The 22,113-nt window shown below is 39.1% G+C and overlaps 1 protein-coding gene across 2 annotated transcripts in view; it reads right to left on the reverse strand.

The window, feature by feature from the left end:
- Positions 1-22,113, reverse strand: part of LOC117705022 (cadherin-related family member 3-like) — a 76,817-nt gene that overhangs the window by 49,170 nt on the left and 5,534 nt on the right. For both annotated transcript variants that reach the window (XM_076931570.1, XM_076931571.1), the window contains exons 2-4: positions 19,366-19,562; positions 16,843-17,014; positions 14,219-14,307 (exon numbers count right to left, since the gene is read on the reverse strand). In XM_076931570.1, coding sequence (XP_076787685.1) covers positions 14,219-14,307; positions 16,843-17,014; positions 19,366-19,562 — 458 coding nt within the window. The remainder of the gene's footprint in view (positions 1-14,218; positions 14,308-16,842; positions 17,015-19,365; positions 19,563-22,113) is intronic.

Raw genomic sequence — 22,113 nt, forward strand, 5'->3', positions numbered from 1 at the left:
GCTTTGCCCCCAACCTCCAAGAACCCAGAGGAAGCAGGGATCCCAGGCGCTCGAACTCAGGCAGTATCCTAGGTAAGCAGACAGTAGGGCCCGCCCTAAACAGGGAGTAACTGGGAACCAAAAGGACCCAGGAAGTCACTCCTGGCCCGGAACACTGGTTCCTTCCGGTCTGGGCCAGAGCACTGAGCAGATCTTGGGTGGCAGCTCTGTCCCCAACCTCCAAGAACCCAGAGGAAGCAGGGATCCCAGGCACTCTAACTTAGACAGTGTCTTAGAAACTAGTTCTCAGATCTAAGGCCTGGATCAGACCTCTGCCAGATCTGCTGTTGTGTGGACCCCGGATTCCACCTGAGACATACTGGAAGGTCCACTCAATCCAGAGCCACAGAGAAACAAATGAACTCAGAGCTTCAGACAACATATCCTGAGATATTCTAGAGGAGACACTGCACCCAGAACAGCAGACACCTAGCTGGACTACTACATTGGAGGCACCATATCCTGAGGCATCCTAGGGGTACCACTGTAATCAGTGCAGCTGGAAAAGATCACAGAGACATCTGGACCCCTAGGAGATCAGACACAAGCTAGATAACTAGAAAGACAGGCTTCAGTCAGAGACAGCAAGTACAGGCAACACTAGAGTTAACCAGATGGCAAAAGGCAACAGCAAGAACGTAAGCAACAGAAACCAAAGTTACATGGTATCATCAGAACCCAGCTCCCCCATCAGAGCAAGCCCTGAACACCCCATCACACCAGAAAAGCAAGAATCAGAATTAAAATCACTTCTCATGATGATGATAGAGGGCTTTAAGAAAGACATAAATAACACTCTCAAAGAACTTAAGAAGAGCACTGGTAGACAGATAGAAACCCTTAAAGAGGAAACACAAAAATCCCTTAAGGAATTGCAAGAAAATGCAACCAAATGGGAAAAAGAATTAAACAGAACCATGCAGGATCTAAAAATGGAAGTAGAAACAATAAAGAAATCACAAAGGGACAATACCCTGGACATAGAAAACCTAAAAAAAAAGATCAGGAGTCATAGACACAAGTATCACCAACAGAATACAAGAGATGGAAGAGAGAATCTCATGTGCAGAAGATACCATGGAAAACATTGACACAACTGTCAAAGAAAATGCAAAATACAAAAAGCTACTAACCCAAAATATACAAGAAATCCAAGACACATTGAGAAGGCCAAACCTAAGGATAATAGGTATAGATGAGGGGGAAGACTCCCAACTAAAAGGACCAGTAAATATCCTCAACAAAATTATAGAGGAAAACTTCCCTAACCTAAAGAAAGAGATGTCCATAAATATACAAGAAGCTTACAGAACTCCAAATAGTTTAGACCAGAAAAGAAATACTTTCCGCCATATAATAGTCAAAACATCAAATGTACAAAACAAAGAAAAAATACTAAAAGCAGTAAGGGAAAAAGGCAAAGTAACATATAAAGGCAGACCTATAAGAATTACAACAGACTTCTCACCAGAGACCATAAAAGCCAGAAAATCCTGGACCGATATCATACAGACCCTAAGAGAACACAAATGCCAGCCCAGACTACTATACCCAGCAAAACTGTCAATCATTATTGATGGAGAAACCAAAATATTCCATGACAAATCCAAATTTACACAGTATCTCAACACAAATCCAGCACTTCAAAGAATAATTGGTGGAAAACTCCAACACAAGGAGGGAAACTATAACCTAGAAAAAGCAAGAAAGTAATCTTCCAAAAACCCCAAAAGAAGATAGTTACACAAACATATCTCCACGGATGTTAGCCCAAAAGCTTGGATTAGTGAAGACTCAACCCACAGACCACATGAAGCTCATGAAGAAGGAAGACCAAGAGGGGATGCCTCAGTTCTACTTAGAACGAGAAACAAAAATGCTCAAGGGAGCAAATAGGGAAACAAAACATGGAACAGAAACTGAAGGAGGGGCCATCAGGAGACCATTCCACCTGGGTATTCACCTCATGTACAGCCACCTAATCTAAACACTGTTGTGGATGGCTGAAGTGCATAATGTGAGGAACATGATATAGCTGTCTCCTTAGAGGTCAGCCAAAGACTAACACACTCAGAGGACAATGTTCACAATTAATCACTGATATGATCAGGGGTTTCCCAATGGAGAACTTAGTGAGAGGACTGAAGGAGCAGAAAGGGTTATTGACCCCAGGTGGAAAGCAACAATACCAAACAACCAGAGCCCCCCAGGGTCTAAACCACCAGCCTGGGAACACATAGGGAGGGACCCAAGACTCCAGAGGTATATGTAGGGGAGGATGGCCTTGTCGGACATAGGTGGGAGAGGAGTTTCTTGGTCCCATAAAAAAAAAAAAAAGAATGAAAAATGAATGAATGAACATACAGTGGGGGGGGGATGTGAGGGCGGGGAGGGGATAGTGAGGGGGGTAGGTGCGGTCACTGCCTCATAGAAGCATGAGGAGGGGGATGGAATAGGTTTCTGGGTGGTGGGAGGAAGTAGGCTAAGGGGATAAAATCTGAAACTTAAATACTACAACCAATTTTAACAAGCGGGGAAAAAAAGTCTTCAGAACCAACAGCTTTAAAAAAAAAAATGTCAGCCCCCTGGGGGTGGGAATTTTTTTTTTTCTTGATACTAAAACTTGTTCTGAGAATTGTATATTGCAGAATACACAACCTTGGTGTATCTACTCATCAAGCATACTGAGCAGACCTGCCCAAACCTCCGATGTCCTGGAATTCCATCTGGATTCAGTGAAGACACAGCATCAGAGGCTTATCAACTTACTCTTCCCCCCACCCCTCTTCTATAATCTCAACGCCCTTAATCAGCTTGAAGAAGTTAAAGAAGAGTCAGGGCCCCTATTCCCTGAGCTTGGGGACTAATGTGGTTAAATATTGGTCTGTCTTTCTAGGGACAAGTAGTGGTTTTGTTGGAACAGGGGGGATTAGCTAGGACTTATTGCATAGCCATAACCTATTGGTAGAAATCTGTATAATTATTATCAAGATGAAGTTATAATTTCTTAAATGGTACAAAATTTACTTTGATCTCAAATTTAAGGTTTTCATTGGTATGAGCCTCTTATTAATATAAAAATGAGATGAATATTGATACACTCATGGGCATTGTGCCTGTATAACACATTTAGGAATACAATGCCTAGACCCAGCCCTTTTTTAACCTTTTTAACTGATTTGGGACGGTTAACCTATGAGTTAAGGGACTATAGCAAATTCATATTTTTGAGTTTATTGTTAGGGTGTTTTTCATATTTTATTTAGAAATAGCTGAGAGGAGTGAACAGACAACAGTCCAGGTTACCTTACATGGATAGTTGGTTTTCAAAACATCAGAAGTCCATAGAACTGATGCTACAAATATTTATATATTAATGTTCATATTGATTAGAGACCTGTCTGCTCCTGACAGCTTCCTGTCGTGGATTCTAAGAAGAAATTGAGCATCCTTGGAGTTACTCCAGTTGTGTGGTAACAGCCACTAGGCAAGAATTGCCTCTCTCCATTTACAGACAAAGTACTGTCCAGAAAAGGACACACATGCAGAATAGTCGACTGATTATATCTGCCTAGACAGAGTAATCAGTCCCTAATAATCCTGCATCACCAAGGTCTGTCAGATGATTCTGGGCCAGAAGGCTGAAGATTTGATGCTCCAACGTTCGGTAGTATAGGGGCTTTTCAGGTGTTCAGAGGTCTCTATAAATTGGCTAAGTTTTAGAAGCTATGCTTTGTGCTTCCCACAATTATAGTTAACTCAGTCATTCTGGATTTTTGACGGGGTTGAAAACTTATAGCTATTTACCTTAAGAGAAAAGATTTGAGTGGATGGTCATCAGCTGACATTCATCCTAAGCCAGGTTCAGAACTAAATGTTTTAGTTAGGATAGATGACAGAGGTGCTGGTTAGTCAACAAAAGGATGGACAGGGTATTAGGACTATCTTGTACCTCACTGGTACAAATTGGCATAATTATGCTCTAATTGTATTTTGAGAGAAAAGTTTCATTTTAACAGGAAGGGTGATGTGTAGGAGGAGCTAAGGTAGGAGGAGTACTGAGAGGAAGAAAAGGAGTAAGAAGAGGAGAAGAAGAAGGAGAGGAGAAGCTAGGTGATGAAAGAGAGAAAGAGGGGGGAGACAGGGAGGCAGATATTCATGTATCTCCACCAGTCAAAGATAGTTGTTATATCTAGGTTGGTCAGTGGGTTACACCTCTGATTGAACAATTCCAAACTTATAACGCTTATGATTAACATTATTTTAAAAAAATGTATAAATGCAAAAAGGAAAAGGGGGCATGGGGTAGGGGTTTTCTAAGGGGGGGAATGGGGAAAGGGGATGGCATCTGAAGTGTAAATAAAATATCTAATAAAAAAATTTAAAAATTAAAGAAAAAAATAAACAATAGCAATGGTTTTCCAGTATTTACTGAATTACATAAGACCCTCCTTCTCAATGCTTCTTTGCACTTCCCATGTGTTATTCCAATAACTAGCTAAATTGGAGAGTCTATGTTATAAATTATCTCTAGTTTGGTATCTTGACCTGGTATGTGTCTTAGGGGTTACCCAGAAACAAATCCTGAGATGGAAAAGTATGTGTGAGTGATTTAGCACCTGTCTGAAAACTGAAAACTGTGACACAGAGAAGGGAGGGGAACTCAAGCCGAAGTGCCATGTCAGAGTCCTTCAGATGCTGTTCCGCCTGGACACTTTCCAGTGTTTGGGACTGTCCCCATCCAAGGACAAAAGGTGAAACTCTTCCATGGTGAAAAGTTAACACAGGGAGTTGTGAATTTCTGGGTGTTTTCTGCTGTTGTAACCACAAAAAAATACTTCAAAACATCTTTCTTCTGACTAGTGGAAACTAATCCTATCATGATCAGAGAATGGAGTTGAAACACAGAAAAGTGGCAGAAGATATCCAAAGAGATTGGGAAGAGCACAGTCCCAGTCCACTAGGACCCCCTGACACTTCCTTTATTACAGAAACAGAAATCCTACTAAGAAGTAGGGTTAGTCATTATATTTTGAAACAAATTACTTTATATGTAATTAACATTTATTTCTATCCCATGTTCTCTAGTAACTATGAGGGGGAAAGGGCTTCATTTTAACTTGAAATTGTAACTGTAATAATTAGTGTGAATTGTCAGCTTGTCAGAATCTAGGACTCATCTGGAAGATGCCTTGGGGTGGGAAGATCTATCAACTGTGAGTGACACCTTTTCCTCTGCAGGAAATCCTGGGTTACTTAACTGGGAACGTAAAGCTGAGAAGCAGCAGCATGCATGCATTTACTGTTCTCTTGACTCCACTGCCATGACAGATGGCAAACTGATAAATTTATAAGCTAAAATAGCCCCTTTCCCCCTTAAGTTTCTTTTGTCAGAATATTTTGGCATAGCAACAGGAAAACAAAAATCAAAAACAAAAAAACAACAACAAAAACTAAGACAAGGACACCTGAAACATTGTATAGAGAAAAAGGTTAGCCCAATTGGAAGGAGTTGTCGTGTTCAACTACTGATGATGCCTCCTGCCAGCAAATGACAAGACATCATAAAATAATCAAGGAGTGATGATGTGCAAGATGACTTTAGAACTCCTGGGGAGATCAGTGATGTGCAAGGTGCCATTAGAATGTGTGGGGAGACCTGTCCAGTGCCTGTGCCTACTGCCAGAGATTCCGTTGGTCTAAGAAAGAGATCCGGCATCTGTACTTATTAACATTGTCCACTTGATCCTATTGTTGCAATTACCATACTGTTGAATTATCATACTATTCCCTAATTGTCCCAGAAATTGTCTTCAGGAATACCTTAAAAAAATAGATCCTCCCAAAGGTAGATAATCATTGTATTTTAATTTTTATTCTTACTTTTCTTTCAAACCTAGGTGTGTTTGCTTGTCTCATCTTCTTGGCCTACCATACAGGGTTGACTTTAAACAGGCCAACCACTAGTAGATTTTCATTTGCCTTGTATGAATAGACTTAAATTATTATTACACCTTTTGCAAGTAAATCGTTGTCAAATCTTCATTTTCCTTCCCTTCACATAACCTGCAGATAGTCACACTCAGGCAACTGTTATAAGATATTATATGATAAAGGCCTTAATTCATAAAAAAAAATCATCAGAATTTATACATTTGCAATTGACAAGACAAATATAATAATTTCTTGTGCAATTGTTTGGTGTTTATTGTTTTTTGCAAAATGACATTAAACAACGGTGCAACTGCTGGCTATAGTATGTTACAAACTGCCATCTTGTGGAGGATGTTATAAGATGTGCAATTGTGAAGTAAACACTGAGCCAAAAATGTATTAAGAGCATGATTATGGCTTTCTCCAATCATCTGCCTTTCATGTGGTGAATTAAAGATTTTTTTCTAGATAATTAAAGCTTTTCCTAAAATCACTTTCCCCCAATCAAATAGTTATTTCAAGAAAAATTGTGTTTTAGCTTGAATAATTCAGATAATTGTCTCCATTCTCAAATTCATTTGGCTATAATAGTCTTACACTAAATATTTCATCACATATCAGAACTTTCTGAGAATACTTTATTATGTGACTGTCTCCGTTCCGCCTCCACTCCACCTCTGAATACCTTCGTATCGCAAGAAAACAAAGTTCTAAATTGTCATTAGGTACTGAGTACAACTTAAAAATTAAATTTTTTCAGTGATTTTGTAAGCATTTCCTGAAAGTCTACCAGGAATAAAGAACAAGGTGACTGTGACTTTAAAATGAACACAAGCACAGCCAATCAGTGTTGCAAGAAGACTGATACACTACAGCACTACAAATCAGCAAGGCATAAGCAAGTCATTCTTTTACTGTGGATGGTAGGATTTGAATGATAAACGTCCCCCATAGATTCGTGTATTTGAACACTTGATGCCCAGTTGTTGACATGGCTTGAAGGGGTTATGGAACCTTTAGGAGGTGGAGCATCACTGTTGGCTTTTGAGTCTTAGTCCCTTGACCTACTTCCTGTGTACAAACAAAATCTGATCAGCCACCTTCCTGCTCTTGCCATTCTGCCATGCCTTTCACATGGATGATTATAAACCTCTGGAACCATGAGCCACAGTAAATTCCCTCTTCCTTAAGCTGCTTTTGGCCATGGTATTTTATCCCAGCAACAGAAAAGTGGCTAAAACACTATGATGATTGGCACTGGGCTTCTTTTTACTAAGTGTAAGCAGATAGGCACCATCCAAGTAAATATCAAAATATTTTGTTGTTGATTTTCTTTTGTTGTATTGGCTAATAGATTTGTGCATGTAAGTCATTGCAAAAATCTCCATTTTTCTATGAGTAACCCTAAATCATAGATTCTTACATAGTAACCCTTGGGATACTTGTTTCTTCCGCCAACATCTTCTCTCTTAACTCTCACAACAGCAGTTCTGAAGGAGTTCCCAAGACACTTCCTGTTCCCAGCAATGTGGCTTCCCTGACTCCCCAGTGGCAATACCCAGCTAATTCTAAATTTTTCAAGATACCATTCAAAACACAAGCATCAGTATATACTTTGCACCTCTGTCCACACAGCACATCAAGTTGTGTTTCATCACGCATGCATCAACCGAAGTTCAATCCTTATCACCAGGACAATTGTTCAAGCCACCAGATCGCCGCCCCCCAGGGTGCCCTTTGGGAATTCAGCCTTTCATCTAGAGACCTTCCACCATTTCCTAGCATTACAACTCTCTCTCCACTCTGTCCCTGGCCTTTTGCCTAATTTATTGTGGAAAATTGAAGAAGTTCCCAAGTCAAAAAAAAAATCTCATCTATTTAAAATTATTATCATTTTTAAAGCTCTAAGATAAGTCCCTGTGTGCTTGCTTATCTCCTTTCCTCTGCAGCGCTTGGCAGCATGTGATATACTGAAGAAGAGTGGCTCTCCCTGCTACAGTGGATTACCTCTGTGTGACAAGAAGCTTTTATCTTCTTCGTTTGCTGTGTAAGTTTTCTTTTTAGAAGACAACCTTGAAATTATTAGTACCTAATAACTATTAATTGCTAAAAAAAAAAAAAAAATACCACCAGCATTTGGGGAAATTTTGTTCCTGTCTACTTTGGCTATGTTTTTATACTGCTCCCCCTCCCTGCCTGGAAGCCTTTGTCCATTGCCCCAGCCCTCACACTAGCAATTATCACTATCCTCACTTGTATTATTATTATTATTATTATTATTATTATTATTATTATTATTATTATTATTCTCTACACTTTCCTGGTGTGGTGGTTTGAAGATGCTTGACCCAGGGAGTGGAACTATTAGGAGGTGTGGTCTTTTGGAGTGGGTGTGGCTTGTTGGAAGAAGTGTGTCACTGTGGGCGAGGGCTTTGAGACCCTTCTAGCTGTCTGGAAGCCAGTCTTCTCCTGTTTACTTTCTGAACAAGTTGTACAACTCTCAGCTCCTCCAGGACCATGTTTCTTGACTTGATGATAATGGACTGAACCTCTGAATTTGTAAGCCAGCCCCAATTAAATGTTGTCCTTTATAAGAGCTTTCCTTGTTTTCAGACCTGGTGGCTTTCCAGTTGAATTCGCACAAATCTCAAGGTAAAGCATGTGGCCTAACCCTCAACAGATCTCTATATTGTATTCTAGCTTGCCATATCAATTAGGAAAGGATGAGATTGTGAGCCAGTTGCAGCCATGGTGATGTACTGAGATCTCGGGGAGGAAGTGTCTATGGGCCAATCCCCATTATTGTTCTTTGGCCTTGATTTTGATCATCAACTATTTTTCTTTCCTCCTTTCCTCTTTTCCTCCTCTCCTTCCTTTCTTCCTTCCTTCCTTTATTCATTTTTTAAGGCAGGTTTTCTTTTTATAACTCTAGCTGTCCTAGAATGTGCTCTGTAAATCAGGCTGGGCTAGAACTCAGAGATTTGCCTGCCTCTGTCTCCAAAGTGCTGAGATTAAAGTATGTGGCATTCATAAACTATTTCTAAAGAAGACGGGGCAGAGTTCGTATGTTCTGAAGTAAACATCAATCAGTTAATTTGCAACCTTGAATTCCTTGTGCCTGAAACCCAGTCTGTACAACTGGACATTCCAGGAGTTGCAGCCACAGAGATCATTTGTTTCAAATTTTCTATGAATTGTAAACTATAAGAATCTTAACATAGTCTTTGAAAATCTAAGGTCCTTGTAAGAAAGAAACTCCAATTCACTAATTTTTACTGAAATGAATGAATGGAAATGACATTGCCTCATAGTTCCAGCAGCTGACCACATGTGACCTATTTGACGTATGTTTTCCCCATTAGTGAAATAAAAAAACTGAAACTGTAGATGCTATTCAAAGGATATGGCCCTCTCTTTTTTCCAAAATGATTATACTTTAGAACAATCTATTCAAAGCAGAATTGTAAAGTGAAATTTTACATATTCTAGTTTCTAATGCAACAGACTCCTCTTTTTCTCCCCTTTAATGTTTGTTTTACAGCTGTGTTATAAAATAGAAGTGTGTAATTAAAATCTTCAGACCCATAATTAAGTGCTTGGCTACAGTGTAATTGTTGAGTCTTTTGATGATTCCATCGCTAATTATGCCCCTTAGAATTTCCAAATATCACTTCCCCATAAAAATCTGATCATTGTCAGCTTTCAGTCAATACACTTGACTGAACAGAAAATATTGTTATATAATCATATAATCTGCAGGCTACATTGAATCATCATATTTAGCAAAGAAGCAAAAGTAGTAAAGCTATAAAAGGAGACTTTTAGCAACCACATAATGGTGTGACTTTCAATGCCTATATTGAAACTTCCAGAAAGTGTTGCTTATTTGGGACTTTTGAGTCTCTCCAATAAGTTGTTGTTAGAACTCAACCTTAGCAAACTACTCATATATATATGTGTGTGTGTGTGTGTGTGTGTGTGTGTGTGTGTGTGTGTGTGTATGTGTGTGTGTGTATATATATATATATATATCCTGATGAGATTTGTCACTCAAAGTGGGTATCTTGAATTAGTTTAAATTTACTATGAAAAAAGTCTCATCACATGCACATATAATGCCAAGGTTGTTCTTTCTGCCCTCCACTCACTCTCTGTCCTCACCATCTGAGAGCCCAGACCTATTTTCACCCAAAGCTCATTGACTGTTTCTATAAACACACAAGGCAGGACACATTACTCAGACAGTTACCCTTTGGGTCACAAATTTATTTCACCATTAAGAAGAGCGAAGACCCAATAAATGTTGAATAGAGTATTCTCTCTCACCTTCCTTATTCCGGAGCATTGTTCTAGTTCTAATTTTTTTTTAAGGTGGAATGGAATTGAGACTGTGTGCTCAGACTTTCAAACTAACTTTTGATTTAATAACCAAGAAAGGTATGTGCTGATCCCAAACACCAGTACTACCAGTACCACTTTGCTGGGAAAGATAAGGTCTCATGGGCTGTGGTGGGAGGTTTTTATGGTGAGGAAGGTGTGTGATACAGAGTCTCAGGGTGCAGCTGAGGAAAACGAGTGAGGCAGCTGGATAATCTTCATCTCCACAGAGAGGGGTAGTGTCAGTCTCAAGTGATAGCCAACAACCTTCATCTGTTGCCTCCAGCTTTGTGACTGTGATACATGTAGAGAGGAGGGATCTCTATGGCAGTCTTTAATCAACCCGTGATGAAATCACGACTTCCTTGGCTTGTTCTAATGAACATGGCTTAGTTGCCAACTTTGGTTAAGCATCGCCGTCCTCACCTGAGGTGGTTTTAGGAAGCTGTGTCTTCTCTCGGGCCTTTTGCCTTTAACCAGTGACTTTTGAATATTTAAAATAGGTCTCATGTAGACACCATAAATTTGAGTCCTTGTTCTGCTTAATTTGCCCTGACAGTCCCTTGGCATTTTTCTATAGCTTGAATGAATATCTAAAATTGTCATAATTATTTTCCATGAGTTATATTTGTTCTTCTTCCCTCTTTATTGCTCTCACTGAGAATTTTCCATTACTTTATTCCCTCCCATAGTGTATCAGTTGCAACATTTTTCAGTTGTTTCCTCTGAGTTTCCAGGATACATTTCAAATACTCTACAGATAGCAATACTGTATCATTTAATAAGTGGTGCAGGCAACATAACTGAGCATCCATAATTCTTCCCCGTAAGCATAGATCCATGTTTCTTACGTCTGTCATTTCTCTCTTCCTGAAGAGCTTCTGCATATTAAAATGCTTTAGCACTTTACAAAAGGTAAATGTGTGAGTAGTGAATTTCTGCTTTTTTTTTTGTTTGTTTGTTTTTGGTTTTAAGACCTCATTTCTAGCCAGGCGGTGGTGGCGCACGCCTTTAATCCCAGCACTTGGGAGGCAGAGGCAGGCGGATTTCTGAGTTCGAGGCCAGCCTGGTCTACAGAGTGAGTTCCAGGACAACCAGCCAGGGCTATACAGAGAAACCCTGTCTTCAAAAACCAAAAACCAAAAAAAAATTAAAAAAAAAAAAAAAGAACTCATTTCTAGTTTTTAAAAATTAAAACAGATATATGTTTTATAGTAAGTTTATTTTACGCAAGTATATTTTAAGGTATTCAACTTGATGACTTGATGTAATTTCACTGTATATAAATTTCTTGTTTGTCCTGTTGTTTTCTTTCTTTTCTTTTTTTTTCTTTTTTTTTTTTTTTTTTTTATGATATTCTGGATTTCCTAGTTCCTCCAGGTCTTAGAATAGCAGTTTGCCGAGATGAGCCCAAGAAAAATGTTGATATTTTGTTGTTGTTGTTGTTGTTGTTGTTGTTGTTGTTGTTGTTGTTGAGATATCCTTATTATAAAGTTGAGTAGTCCAATGTCTTCTGTGTCGGAGAATATCTACTGCACCACATATATAGCCTAGGCAAGCATGGAGATGCAGTAAGAAGCCAAGGCCTGGAGTTCAGGTATGCCTGAATGAGGATGAAATGCGGCGTCACTGCATTAATATTTGGTCCACAAACAATATTCTCACCCAAATTTTCATCTTTCATCATTATAACAATGCCAGTAACAGGTCACATTATGTCTGTTTTTAGAGTAAGACAAAATATAAACTGTCTACTATGTGAAGTGCTACCTAAACATTATATAGCATGATAAAACATGAAACATTTATAAGTACCACGGACAAATGATTAAAACAAGACTCATTTAAACAAACAGACCTTTATTAAATAACTCCTGTGATTATTTTATACACTGCATATTGTGAATTTTAAAAAAATATGTAGTTAACATCCCTAAGATCCTGAGGTCATGTGATCTTTCATTTCTCCCATGGTTCGTGTGATAGAATTAATACAGTATGAAATACACTTTGGGAACTCTTAATGGTCCAGGAAACAGGATTTACAGACAGATGGGCATGGATTTGAATGTGTTTTACAACTTCTTGTTTAAGCAAATGCTTTGTCTATAAATTAAAGACATGGTGCTTTTGCTATTGATTTATTTGGTTATAGCATAGAAAATCACAGTGCCTCCTTTAATAATACCATGAAAATTCAATGATATAAATACATGCCTATCATGATAGTTATCATCATTATTGGTAAGGCCTCATGAGAGTGGCAAACTCTCCTCCACATTAGAGCCAGTTTATCTCTGAGTCAATATAAAGGTTGAAACAAATGAAGGGGGCTATCCAGTCATAGTATTGTAATAACACATCTGGTCTAATCTAGTGTGTCAGAGGATGTGTGTAGGAGTGTGTCTAAATAGAAGTTTCCACAGCCTATGTCACTACTTAAATGTCATTCCATGTTTGGTAAAATTCACAAAGAATACATTACATAGGCCTTCCAAATGGGTCCCCAAAATCAGTTCTCTTCTGAGAAAAGTATAGGGCCAGGACCAGAAGTGTTGAATCTGTATGAGCAAGCTACACAGAGTCCATCATTTGCAATGAGTTACTTGTGTTATTTGGCTAGTAAGACATTTAGATTGCATGTTAGAGTCACAACTAAAACCTATTGGACTGTCACATTTTTTCCATAGTAAAATGTCAACATTGTGGGTGAGCTATCATGAAGAACCCCAAGGAAGCACTTGCTGTGTGCTATCTGATTTCTGTGTGGCACAGTTGCTAGGGACTGGATTTAATACTATAATCTGGAATGTGTTCATTTGGAGCAATATGCATGATTAGGTTGCTTAATTGCATGTTGCAAAGGAAACTGTGACCTTTCCAGTTCCATCCTAGAGGTGGCATTGTGCTTGAGAGGAGGAAAAGACAAATGTACGTGGGGGATCTTGAAAACAACCATAGTGTTCCATTGTAATTTAAAAGCCCTGTGGACACTGTCCCAGGTGTGAGTGGCCATCTACTGCATAAACACAATCTTGTAAGACTCAACTGCCTTGAAGAAGAATCCAGTCACTAGCAAATGTCAAAAATATAGTACCAACATGAACAAGCCTCTCATTTTTTTAGCCAGTTTGGAAAAGAAATGCAAGATTAAATTTTTAAAACATCTTATTCTTGCCTATCGACCCATTAGTCAAAAAAATCTTGGCTTAGTACCATAATCTTTTCATATGGCTTCAAAAATTAAAACAGTATTATAAATCCTGCCACTTACAAAAAATTTCACAGTTTAAAAACTACTTTCACATTGTTTGTGGTGTTTGATTATAAGGGAGCCATACAAGAGAAGATAAAGCAGTCATGTGGCATTTCCTCAATTCAACAGCTGAAATCGTAAAGCAGATGGGTAAGTATCCTCCATCGGTGATGTCAGACCGTAAGCTGAAGCCTTTTGAATTCAAGTTTCTTTCCCCTCTAGGACATTATGAGGCCTGGGGACAAGACCTAACATTTTGAGTTACACATTGATCTCAGATTGCTGGATTTGTTTCTCTACTGTATGGGCAGCCAAGATCCCTAACAGTGAAATGAAATATCTCAACATCTTTTCTTTTAAAGTACCTCAGGGGTAGGCTAAGTCTGCCTACACAGAACTGGATGCACTACAATGGAAACAATTACCTATAAATTCAATTTCATTTTAAATTCAGTCATTTTCACTTGAAATATCCTGATAATTAAGGCAAAAGTACATTTTGGACTTAATTGGAGAATATAAATAACTTGTTTGTTTTATGCCTTTATATTTAAATGTAATCACATATAAACTACCAAGCACTGATATTCTTTGTTCCAAAAGACAAATTACCTCCAACACAGCACCCTCTGGGTCCTTGGCTGCTGCTCTGTAAATGATGGTGCCATGGGCCGTGTCCTCTGTGATGTAAATCTCAATAACTGCTCAAAAAAGTACAATAGATGTGAGTCTATGGGACTAATCAATACCTACCCAAAGCACCTCATTCAGTTATGTGTGACTGAAGCATAAGAGGGGGTGGAGATTATCAAAATACATCATGTACAAGTATGACATCTTACAATGAAACCCATTATCATATATAATTAATACATTAAATAAATGTCTTAAAGAACTGTACTTACTCAGTACAGATGCTTTATACAGTGATTTCAGTGAAGCTAGTGGCAATAATGATGGTAGACAACATTGTATCATCTATCATTAGTCATGCGTACAGGAAGGAGAGTTATCATTTTAAATAACAGCAATAGTAAGTAATTTTACTACTATTGGTAGCTAAGCATTTAACATCATTGATGATTTTTATCATTCTAGTTCTACTGAGATTTAAAAATCACTAATAAGTCCAAGATTATAGAGCCACCACAGGAACATTGTTTCAATGTTTTCTCCTTAAGTTTTTCCTATTTCCATATATGTTGGGAGTGTGCTATGAGCTATAACCATAGCCTCACACATGATAAGCACATACTTTATCACTGAGCCACATGCCCGGCTGCCACATGTTTTTAAGAGTGTCGTGATAACTGCAAGCTTCCAGCTTACAAGTCTTTGGTGGGAATTAATAAAGCTGGGAAATGTGACATCCTTGAATCCAGAAGAAACGTCATACCTATTGCTGCCCCATTTTGTGAAGAAAGTGGTACTTCTGGATACAAAAGAGGTCTTCAAGGCCTAGTTGGACACAGACCTACATTTTAACATACAACCCTTGTGGATTACCCACAGGCATTCTGACAGCTGGCTTACTGTTTGAGAAGTCAAAGGGCATGATTTGACCTTGAATCTATGCAAGGCTTCATCATATGTTTGGGGAAGAGAAAGAAGACACATTAACGTCTATGGAGCACTGATGGTGTGCCCACATTATTTGGCACTTCTAAACACCAAGTGCATTTTGCTGGATAATTTTATGTTAAGAAAGGAAGCTCAATTGAGAAAATGTCTCCATAAGTCCTAATATAGAGAATTTTCTTTGTTAGTGACGGATGGTGGAGGATCCAGACCATTGTAGGTGGTTCCATCTCTGGACTGGCGTCCTAAGTTCTATAAGAAAGCAGGCTGTGCAAGCCATTTAAAACAAGCCAGTAAGTAGCACCCCTCCATGGCCTCTGCATCAGCTTCTGCCTCCAGGTTCTTGCCCTGCTTGAGATCTTCTCCAGGCTTCCATTAATGATAGACAACAATACAAAAGTATAAGCCAAATAAATTCTTTCCTCCCCAACTTGCTTTTTGGTTATAGTGTTTTGTCACAGTAATAGTAACTCTAAGACATGCTTCAAGGTAAGACTGACATCTCAGTTGAATTGGTGGTTTTGTTAGTCATTTTTTCTTCTTGCTATGACTAAATTCCTGACAACAAGCTACATAAGAAGGATGGATTTGTCTGGGCTGATCCTTTGAGAGGACATAGTCTATTACGGAAAGGAAGGATGGGAGCTGGAGGCTCCATAGCAATGGAAGAGTGCAGAAAGAACACTTCACCTTCTCACTTCTCCATTAACAGGCAACAGAGAGTGGTTGGGAAGTAAACCTGAAAGCCCTCAAGTGTTTTGCCTCCTCCAGCAAGGCTCCACCTCCCAAAGGTCCTCGTGACCTCCAAAACCAGTGCCACCAGCTGAGGACCATTGCTGAAACTTATGAATCTGTGGAAAATAGTTCCCAAGACATAGCAATGAAGACACTGCATGCAAGACAAGTAATGCAGTCCAGTTAGTAGCAGTACCTACATCTGAACTATTTTGTTTTAGCTGAACACTATGGATTTTTCCATAAGTAAGAATTAAATATTTGACTTTATAAAATGAGAAAGAGAATCAAGAACCAGGCAAAGAGCCACCTACAAGGTGGGAGAAAGAGGAACAAAAGAGACCTCACCACATGTCTCAGGAAACTTCTAGTTTAACAACTAGACACATTTAAGAGATGGATTTTAGTACACTGTGATGAAACAGATACATGGATCCTTTTCAATACTGAGAAAATTACTTCAGTCTATTTTCTGTGCAGTGGAACTAAGGGAATAAAACAACTTCCATCCAGTGTTATGAATATTAAATAAGCAATCCACTTAAAGTTTTTAGGATGATACCTAGACATAATCAAGGCCCAATACATATAAGCTGGCGTGTGTGTGCGTACACATGAGTACATGTGCCTGTGTGTGTTTAGGGGGGCCATGCATATGTCATAACGTGTATGGTGTTCAAGGGACGATTTTCAGGAGTCAGTTCCTTACTTGTACTGTGTGTTCCAGCAGTCACACTCTGGTCATCGGGCTTGCATTACAAATTCATTCAGCTGCTGAGCCATTACACCAGCCCAAGTGTTGTTAATTATCATTCACCTTTAGTCTTACAGCCAGAGCACCATGGAAGCACATAAGACATAGGGCATAGGACCTACATCTGTGACCTCAGGGCTCCCTTTCCCCCAAAACAGACCCTTGGTACCTTGATTTTTCTGGGCAAGTGACCCAATGAAAACAGGAGGCTCATTCACATCTTCAATCTGGACAAAAATGGTCTGGGATGCTGTTGCCCCGTGGTTGTCTTTGGCATATATTGTCAAGGAATAGAGTGCTACCACCTCAAAGTCCAGCTTGGGTACTCCAGTGATAAGTAACTAAAATATTAAAAAGAGCACAATGATGGAGGGTCAAAAGGTTGGCTTCATATACATAGCAAAGAAGAAAGGATATATATATATATATCCTTTGTATATATATATACAAAGCTCTAAATAAAACAGAGCATGCTCTTTTTACTATACAATAGTAAAAGTGGTTCTTCACTTGCAGCTATGTTTTTAGGCTATGATGTTATCTCATAACCAAACTGATTTTAATGCTATTTAGAACTAGTCTATGATAATTTTTACTTGTTTGATTACTTATCTATTTGTTTTGGGTTTGGACTTTTTGTTTTAGTTTGTTAGTTGGTTAGTTAGTAACCGTATCATATGAGATATGGTCTCATACTATAGCCCAGGTAGACCCTATTGCTCAGTTTGTAAAGCAAGACAGATTTAAATTCATAGCAATCCTTCTGTCCCAACCTCTCAAGTTCTAGGATTATAACTGTGAGCCACCATACTTGGCAGTTTGGTTTTGTTTTGAGACATGTACTCCAGACTTGCTCAAACCCATAATTCTACATTCTCAGCTCTTAGTACTGGGATTAAAGGTGTGTACTTCCACATCTAGTGTGGATATCATTTTAATAATGTGGTCTCATCTATTGTGTCTTTAATATTCATAACCTAGGTGAGTATTGAACTATAAATATATTTATTATAGAACAAATACTAGGTATCAACTATTTATTATGGCCTATGCAGCAACATGAAACCTGACATGCATTATCTCACAAAATCATTTTGTCAGTCCAAGAGAAGTAATACAGTTACTGTTTCTCTCACTTTACAGGAAACAGAACAGAAACACAGAAAAGCAAGCAATTACCTAAGTTCATGGTGCTCGTAAGCAGAGGAGGCACAGAGGAAAAGCAGGCTCGTCAGTTTACCGCATGATCATAAAAGCAGCAGCAAAACTACAGAGTCTCAGCAGAATTTTGCTAGCTGGGCTTATAGTAGAAACTGAACAGAGAAGAAGTACAAGACAGTGTTGTATACCAAATTCACAATAGAAGCAAATTTGAAGAGCTGGCAATCCCATGGCTTGGTACGAATATCCCAGGTCCTATTAAATACCTCCCTTGTCCCTCTAGAATTTGTGCTCACAGTAGCTAGAGTGACCTTGTTTAAAGCATTAGCAGATCATGTTTCTTTTCTGCCATGATCTGCAGTTGTTTCCATGTTTCTGATGCTTGTCGTGTGACTGCAGTTCCTATGGCTTGGACATGTGACTTGCTTCAGCCAGTAACCTATGGGTGAATGTATGTCTTAAAATGTACACTTGGGCTCAAGTGTATTTGCTGGCTTTCCTTTTGTCCTGATGGAATATGCTTTTCCTAGTCACTGCTTTTAGAGACTTGAGGTTTGAGGGACACAAGAGATAACCACAGCCTGAAGCCAAACCAGTCTAGGGCAGTTCAGTTGTGTTGTCCTGAAGATGTTATTGCACTGAGTTGAGTCCTCTTTTAGATCCCAGGGGCCATTGAAGAAGGACCAGGTAATGCCAGGCATGCAATAGCTTTGCAGTATATTTAAGTAATTCTCATCTTAGGGACCTCAGATCTCTTATAATGAGTAATATACCGGTGTAAACTTCTCCCAGTAGGGGAGTTTTATTAGAACTAGCTAGTAAGTAGCACTTCCCAAAATATCTCCCAGATTCCACAAGCTCTCTCCTTTATCTCCTTTGCAGTAAGATTTCTCACCACACCCCTTGTTCAGATCTCCTTATCCTTCTTTCTACATAGCCTTTGGACATGACCTGGAATGTTTTCTCCTTCTTTTATTCAATTCCTACCTAATCTGCAGACTGCTTTCCACATAAAGCTACCTCAGGGAACCCTGAGGAGATCATATGCCTTTGTTTGGACTCCCACCTATCTGAGAACTCGTATTTCCTTGCTGGAGTCATATTTTTAATTTTATTCTGTGTATATTTACTTAATTAACAGGTAGTGCCACATGCAAATAAATGCATTGAGAATATGTATTTCCTTGCATCTGACAAGACCCTCAATAAGCACCTGTAAAACAGGTGCTCTTTGTTATCCTTAAGGAATTTGAAAATATCTGACACATCATAAAGTCCCAAAGAGTGAAATGTTAAATTAATTAGAAGCACGCAAGAGGTCCAGGCATGTTAATACATGCCTACAATCCCTGCACTTAGAAGGCCAAGAAAAGAGATCAGGAGTTCAAGCCCAACCTAAACTACATAAAACACACACACACACACACACACACACACACACACCTAAAAAAGCAATGAAATGTAAGACAGAAGGCAGTCTCATTTATATCTCTTGAGCTTTGCTAATAATACTATCTGCCTCCATACTTACATCCCACAGATATGAGGATCTGTGGGACAGCACAAAAGGATGCACTGTGGGGCTGGCATTGAGGATAACAGGATCTCCAACCAGAGAAGTGTGAGATGAGAGAGACATGGTGACTGTGGCAACCCATGTATGATCAGAGGCATTTTCCAGGAGGGGGCCAGCAATCTCCACAACAAAATTTGGAGCAGCTTGAAGACCTTAGAGAAAACACAAAATTAGACTTTATATAGATTTCTACAAGGCTTCCCAACACCTTTCATATGTGAAGCCCCAGGGGAAAAGCACAATACCCACTGAGTACATTTTTTTTTTAATTCTGAATAGTAAGTTGAGTTAGCAGGGTAGGATTGTTGAGGGTCTGAGACCCTTTGTTACAGGTGAGCTTGCAACAACTACTGCCAGTTCTGTTTTGCACTGAAGAAAGTTAAAGGTACAGAAATGGCTTTATGTGACACAGCCATGCAATGGCAGAGATAGAATTTTAACCCTAAACTTTCCAGATTCATATGCAATGCTCTTAAATGATTGAAGCTATTTTATGAATCAGAGTTAAAAAGTTGGAAAATCAAAAGTTCTCAGAATTTCAAATATGGGAAATGCACCTATCTACAAAGTAAGCGCAACAGGTGAAGGTGACAGAGGGAACTGATCAAGGGGACACTTTTGAATCTCACACATACTCAAGTCCCACTCTTTCCTCTTAGTAGCAATATGAACATTTAGGGAAGCTACCCATTTCTTCTAAAGCTGGAAAGCAACTGCTGTCATTATGTGAGAAATGTCTTTGAACCTCTTGAGTATCTGATCACCATTACTTAAGAGAGAGGCTATGTATTGGTCATCATTCTCAAAATATATTTCCCAGTTATAGTCACAGCAGTTGTAGATTTCATCTCACAACTCACTATATTATTTTGTTAGATGCTGGGTGAAAGGTTGATAGAAATGGCTTTCCAAGTGACATTGTTTTCTATGAAGATTATTTACTCTGCAGTATTGAGAAATTGGCACTCAAAGTCATGATGTATTCAAAGCAAAGAGCCACTATGCAGCTCAGGGAACTGGCCTTCCTTGCTCCTCCTTTTCCTTCTATTTCCTTAATTTCAACTGACTCTTGTCTTTAGCCAAGGCATAGCCTGTCTAGAATCTCAGAACTTCTTGGAAAACGACAAGATTAAGTTGGCACCCTGAAAACAAAACCCTTTGCCCCTTCACTCTTAGCATTACCATTTCAGGGCCACCCCCCTGAGGCCCTCATGGAGCCACACCTCACAGGTGGCACTACCCACCTGCCCACCCAGGTTGACTCATGCCACCAGCAGAGAACTCCATAGATCTGTGTATCTCATACAGCTAGTGCCATCCAGCATACAATACCAGCCCCTACCACCTGAAGATGGCTCGGAGCCATGCACCTCATACAAGTAACACAGCCCACCTGTGCACTCATTTCTTAAGAAGTCTGGCTACCAGAGGAGCCACATCCCTCCCACAATCCTCCTGACTACATACCCAACTTCCCTATGTCTGCTGTCCCCACCTTTTGCGTTAAACAGAGCTCACTCCACACAGAGCAGCTAGACTTTGGGAACCACATCAGAAGGCAGCAAAGAAGACCAGCAAGAAATGTGCTTCCCTTTGAATGTTGGTCAGGCAGAGAATAGAAGACTCTTGAAAGACAAGGAAGAGAACCTGGAATCCTCAGCACAAGTTCTACATAAGAAAACAAGGTCTCAACCCACAGAAGTCCTAAATATTGTATGTGTCTACCCAGAAAGAAGAAAGATGATTTGAGCAAAAGAAACAAACAACTAACACATATTTCAGATGCACAAGGCCTACCACAGAAACGTAAGTAAAAAAAAAAAAATGACAGTATGTCACCCACAAAAGTTACTAATCTCATAGTAATAAATCCAATTGAAAATGGCCTGGAGGATCTTACAAAGAATAATCATAACAATGAGAAAATAATGCAAAGGATATCCCAAAAAGTAGAAGAACTATGCTAATCCCCATCTACCTTCAGATGAATGAAACTCAAACTATGATTTATTTATTATAATTGTCTAATTCTCTAACATTAGAATGGATCCTGCCCCAGTTGTGCTCCCCAAATATGTGCTGCTTAAATCTTCCTGGTTATTTCTGCTCCAGCAGTCTGGTGTTCTGGGAAGGCATTTCACTCCGGACTGTGCTGCTGGTCCATCGTGACTAGAGAAGACCTCCTGTCTTCTCTTTTTCTGTGCTCCTTCTCTTTCTTCTCCAACTGTCCCTGCCTGTGAGCCCCCCCCCCCAATTGGGTAATTCAAAACTCCATCTCTCTAGTCTCCTCTGTAATTGGTTGTAGTCATTTTTATTTAACCAATGGTTTTACATTGGAGAGTAAGGTTTGCACAACAAAGGCTGATGTACATGGAAATTTGCTCATCTTGAAGCAACCAAATGTTGGGGTACAGAATTTAGCATTTGAACACATAGCAGCATCAGACCAACTCCTAAGAAAGAACTGGATTAAATAAGGGATTCATCCCAAGATATAAAAATTAAATTCAAAACAGAGATAGAATTGCTTTTAAAAAAAAAGTCCAAACTGAAATGATGCTGGAAATTTAGAACTCAGCCAGCCAAATTAAAGTGGAAAGCCTCCCCAACAGAAGAGCTCTTGTCAGAAACAGAAAGTAGCCTACAAGAAAAAGTAGAATTGAATCATGCAGTACAAATCAATGAGAATTTCTAAATAAACAT

The sequence above is a fragment of the Arvicanthis niloticus genome, chromosome 3, assembly GCF_011762505.2.
Source record: "Arvicanthis niloticus isolate mArvNil1 chromosome 3, mArvNil1.pat.X, whole genome shotgun sequence".
Taxonomy (NCBI): domain Eukaryota; kingdom Metazoa; phylum Chordata; class Mammalia; order Rodentia; family Muridae; genus Arvicanthis; species Arvicanthis niloticus.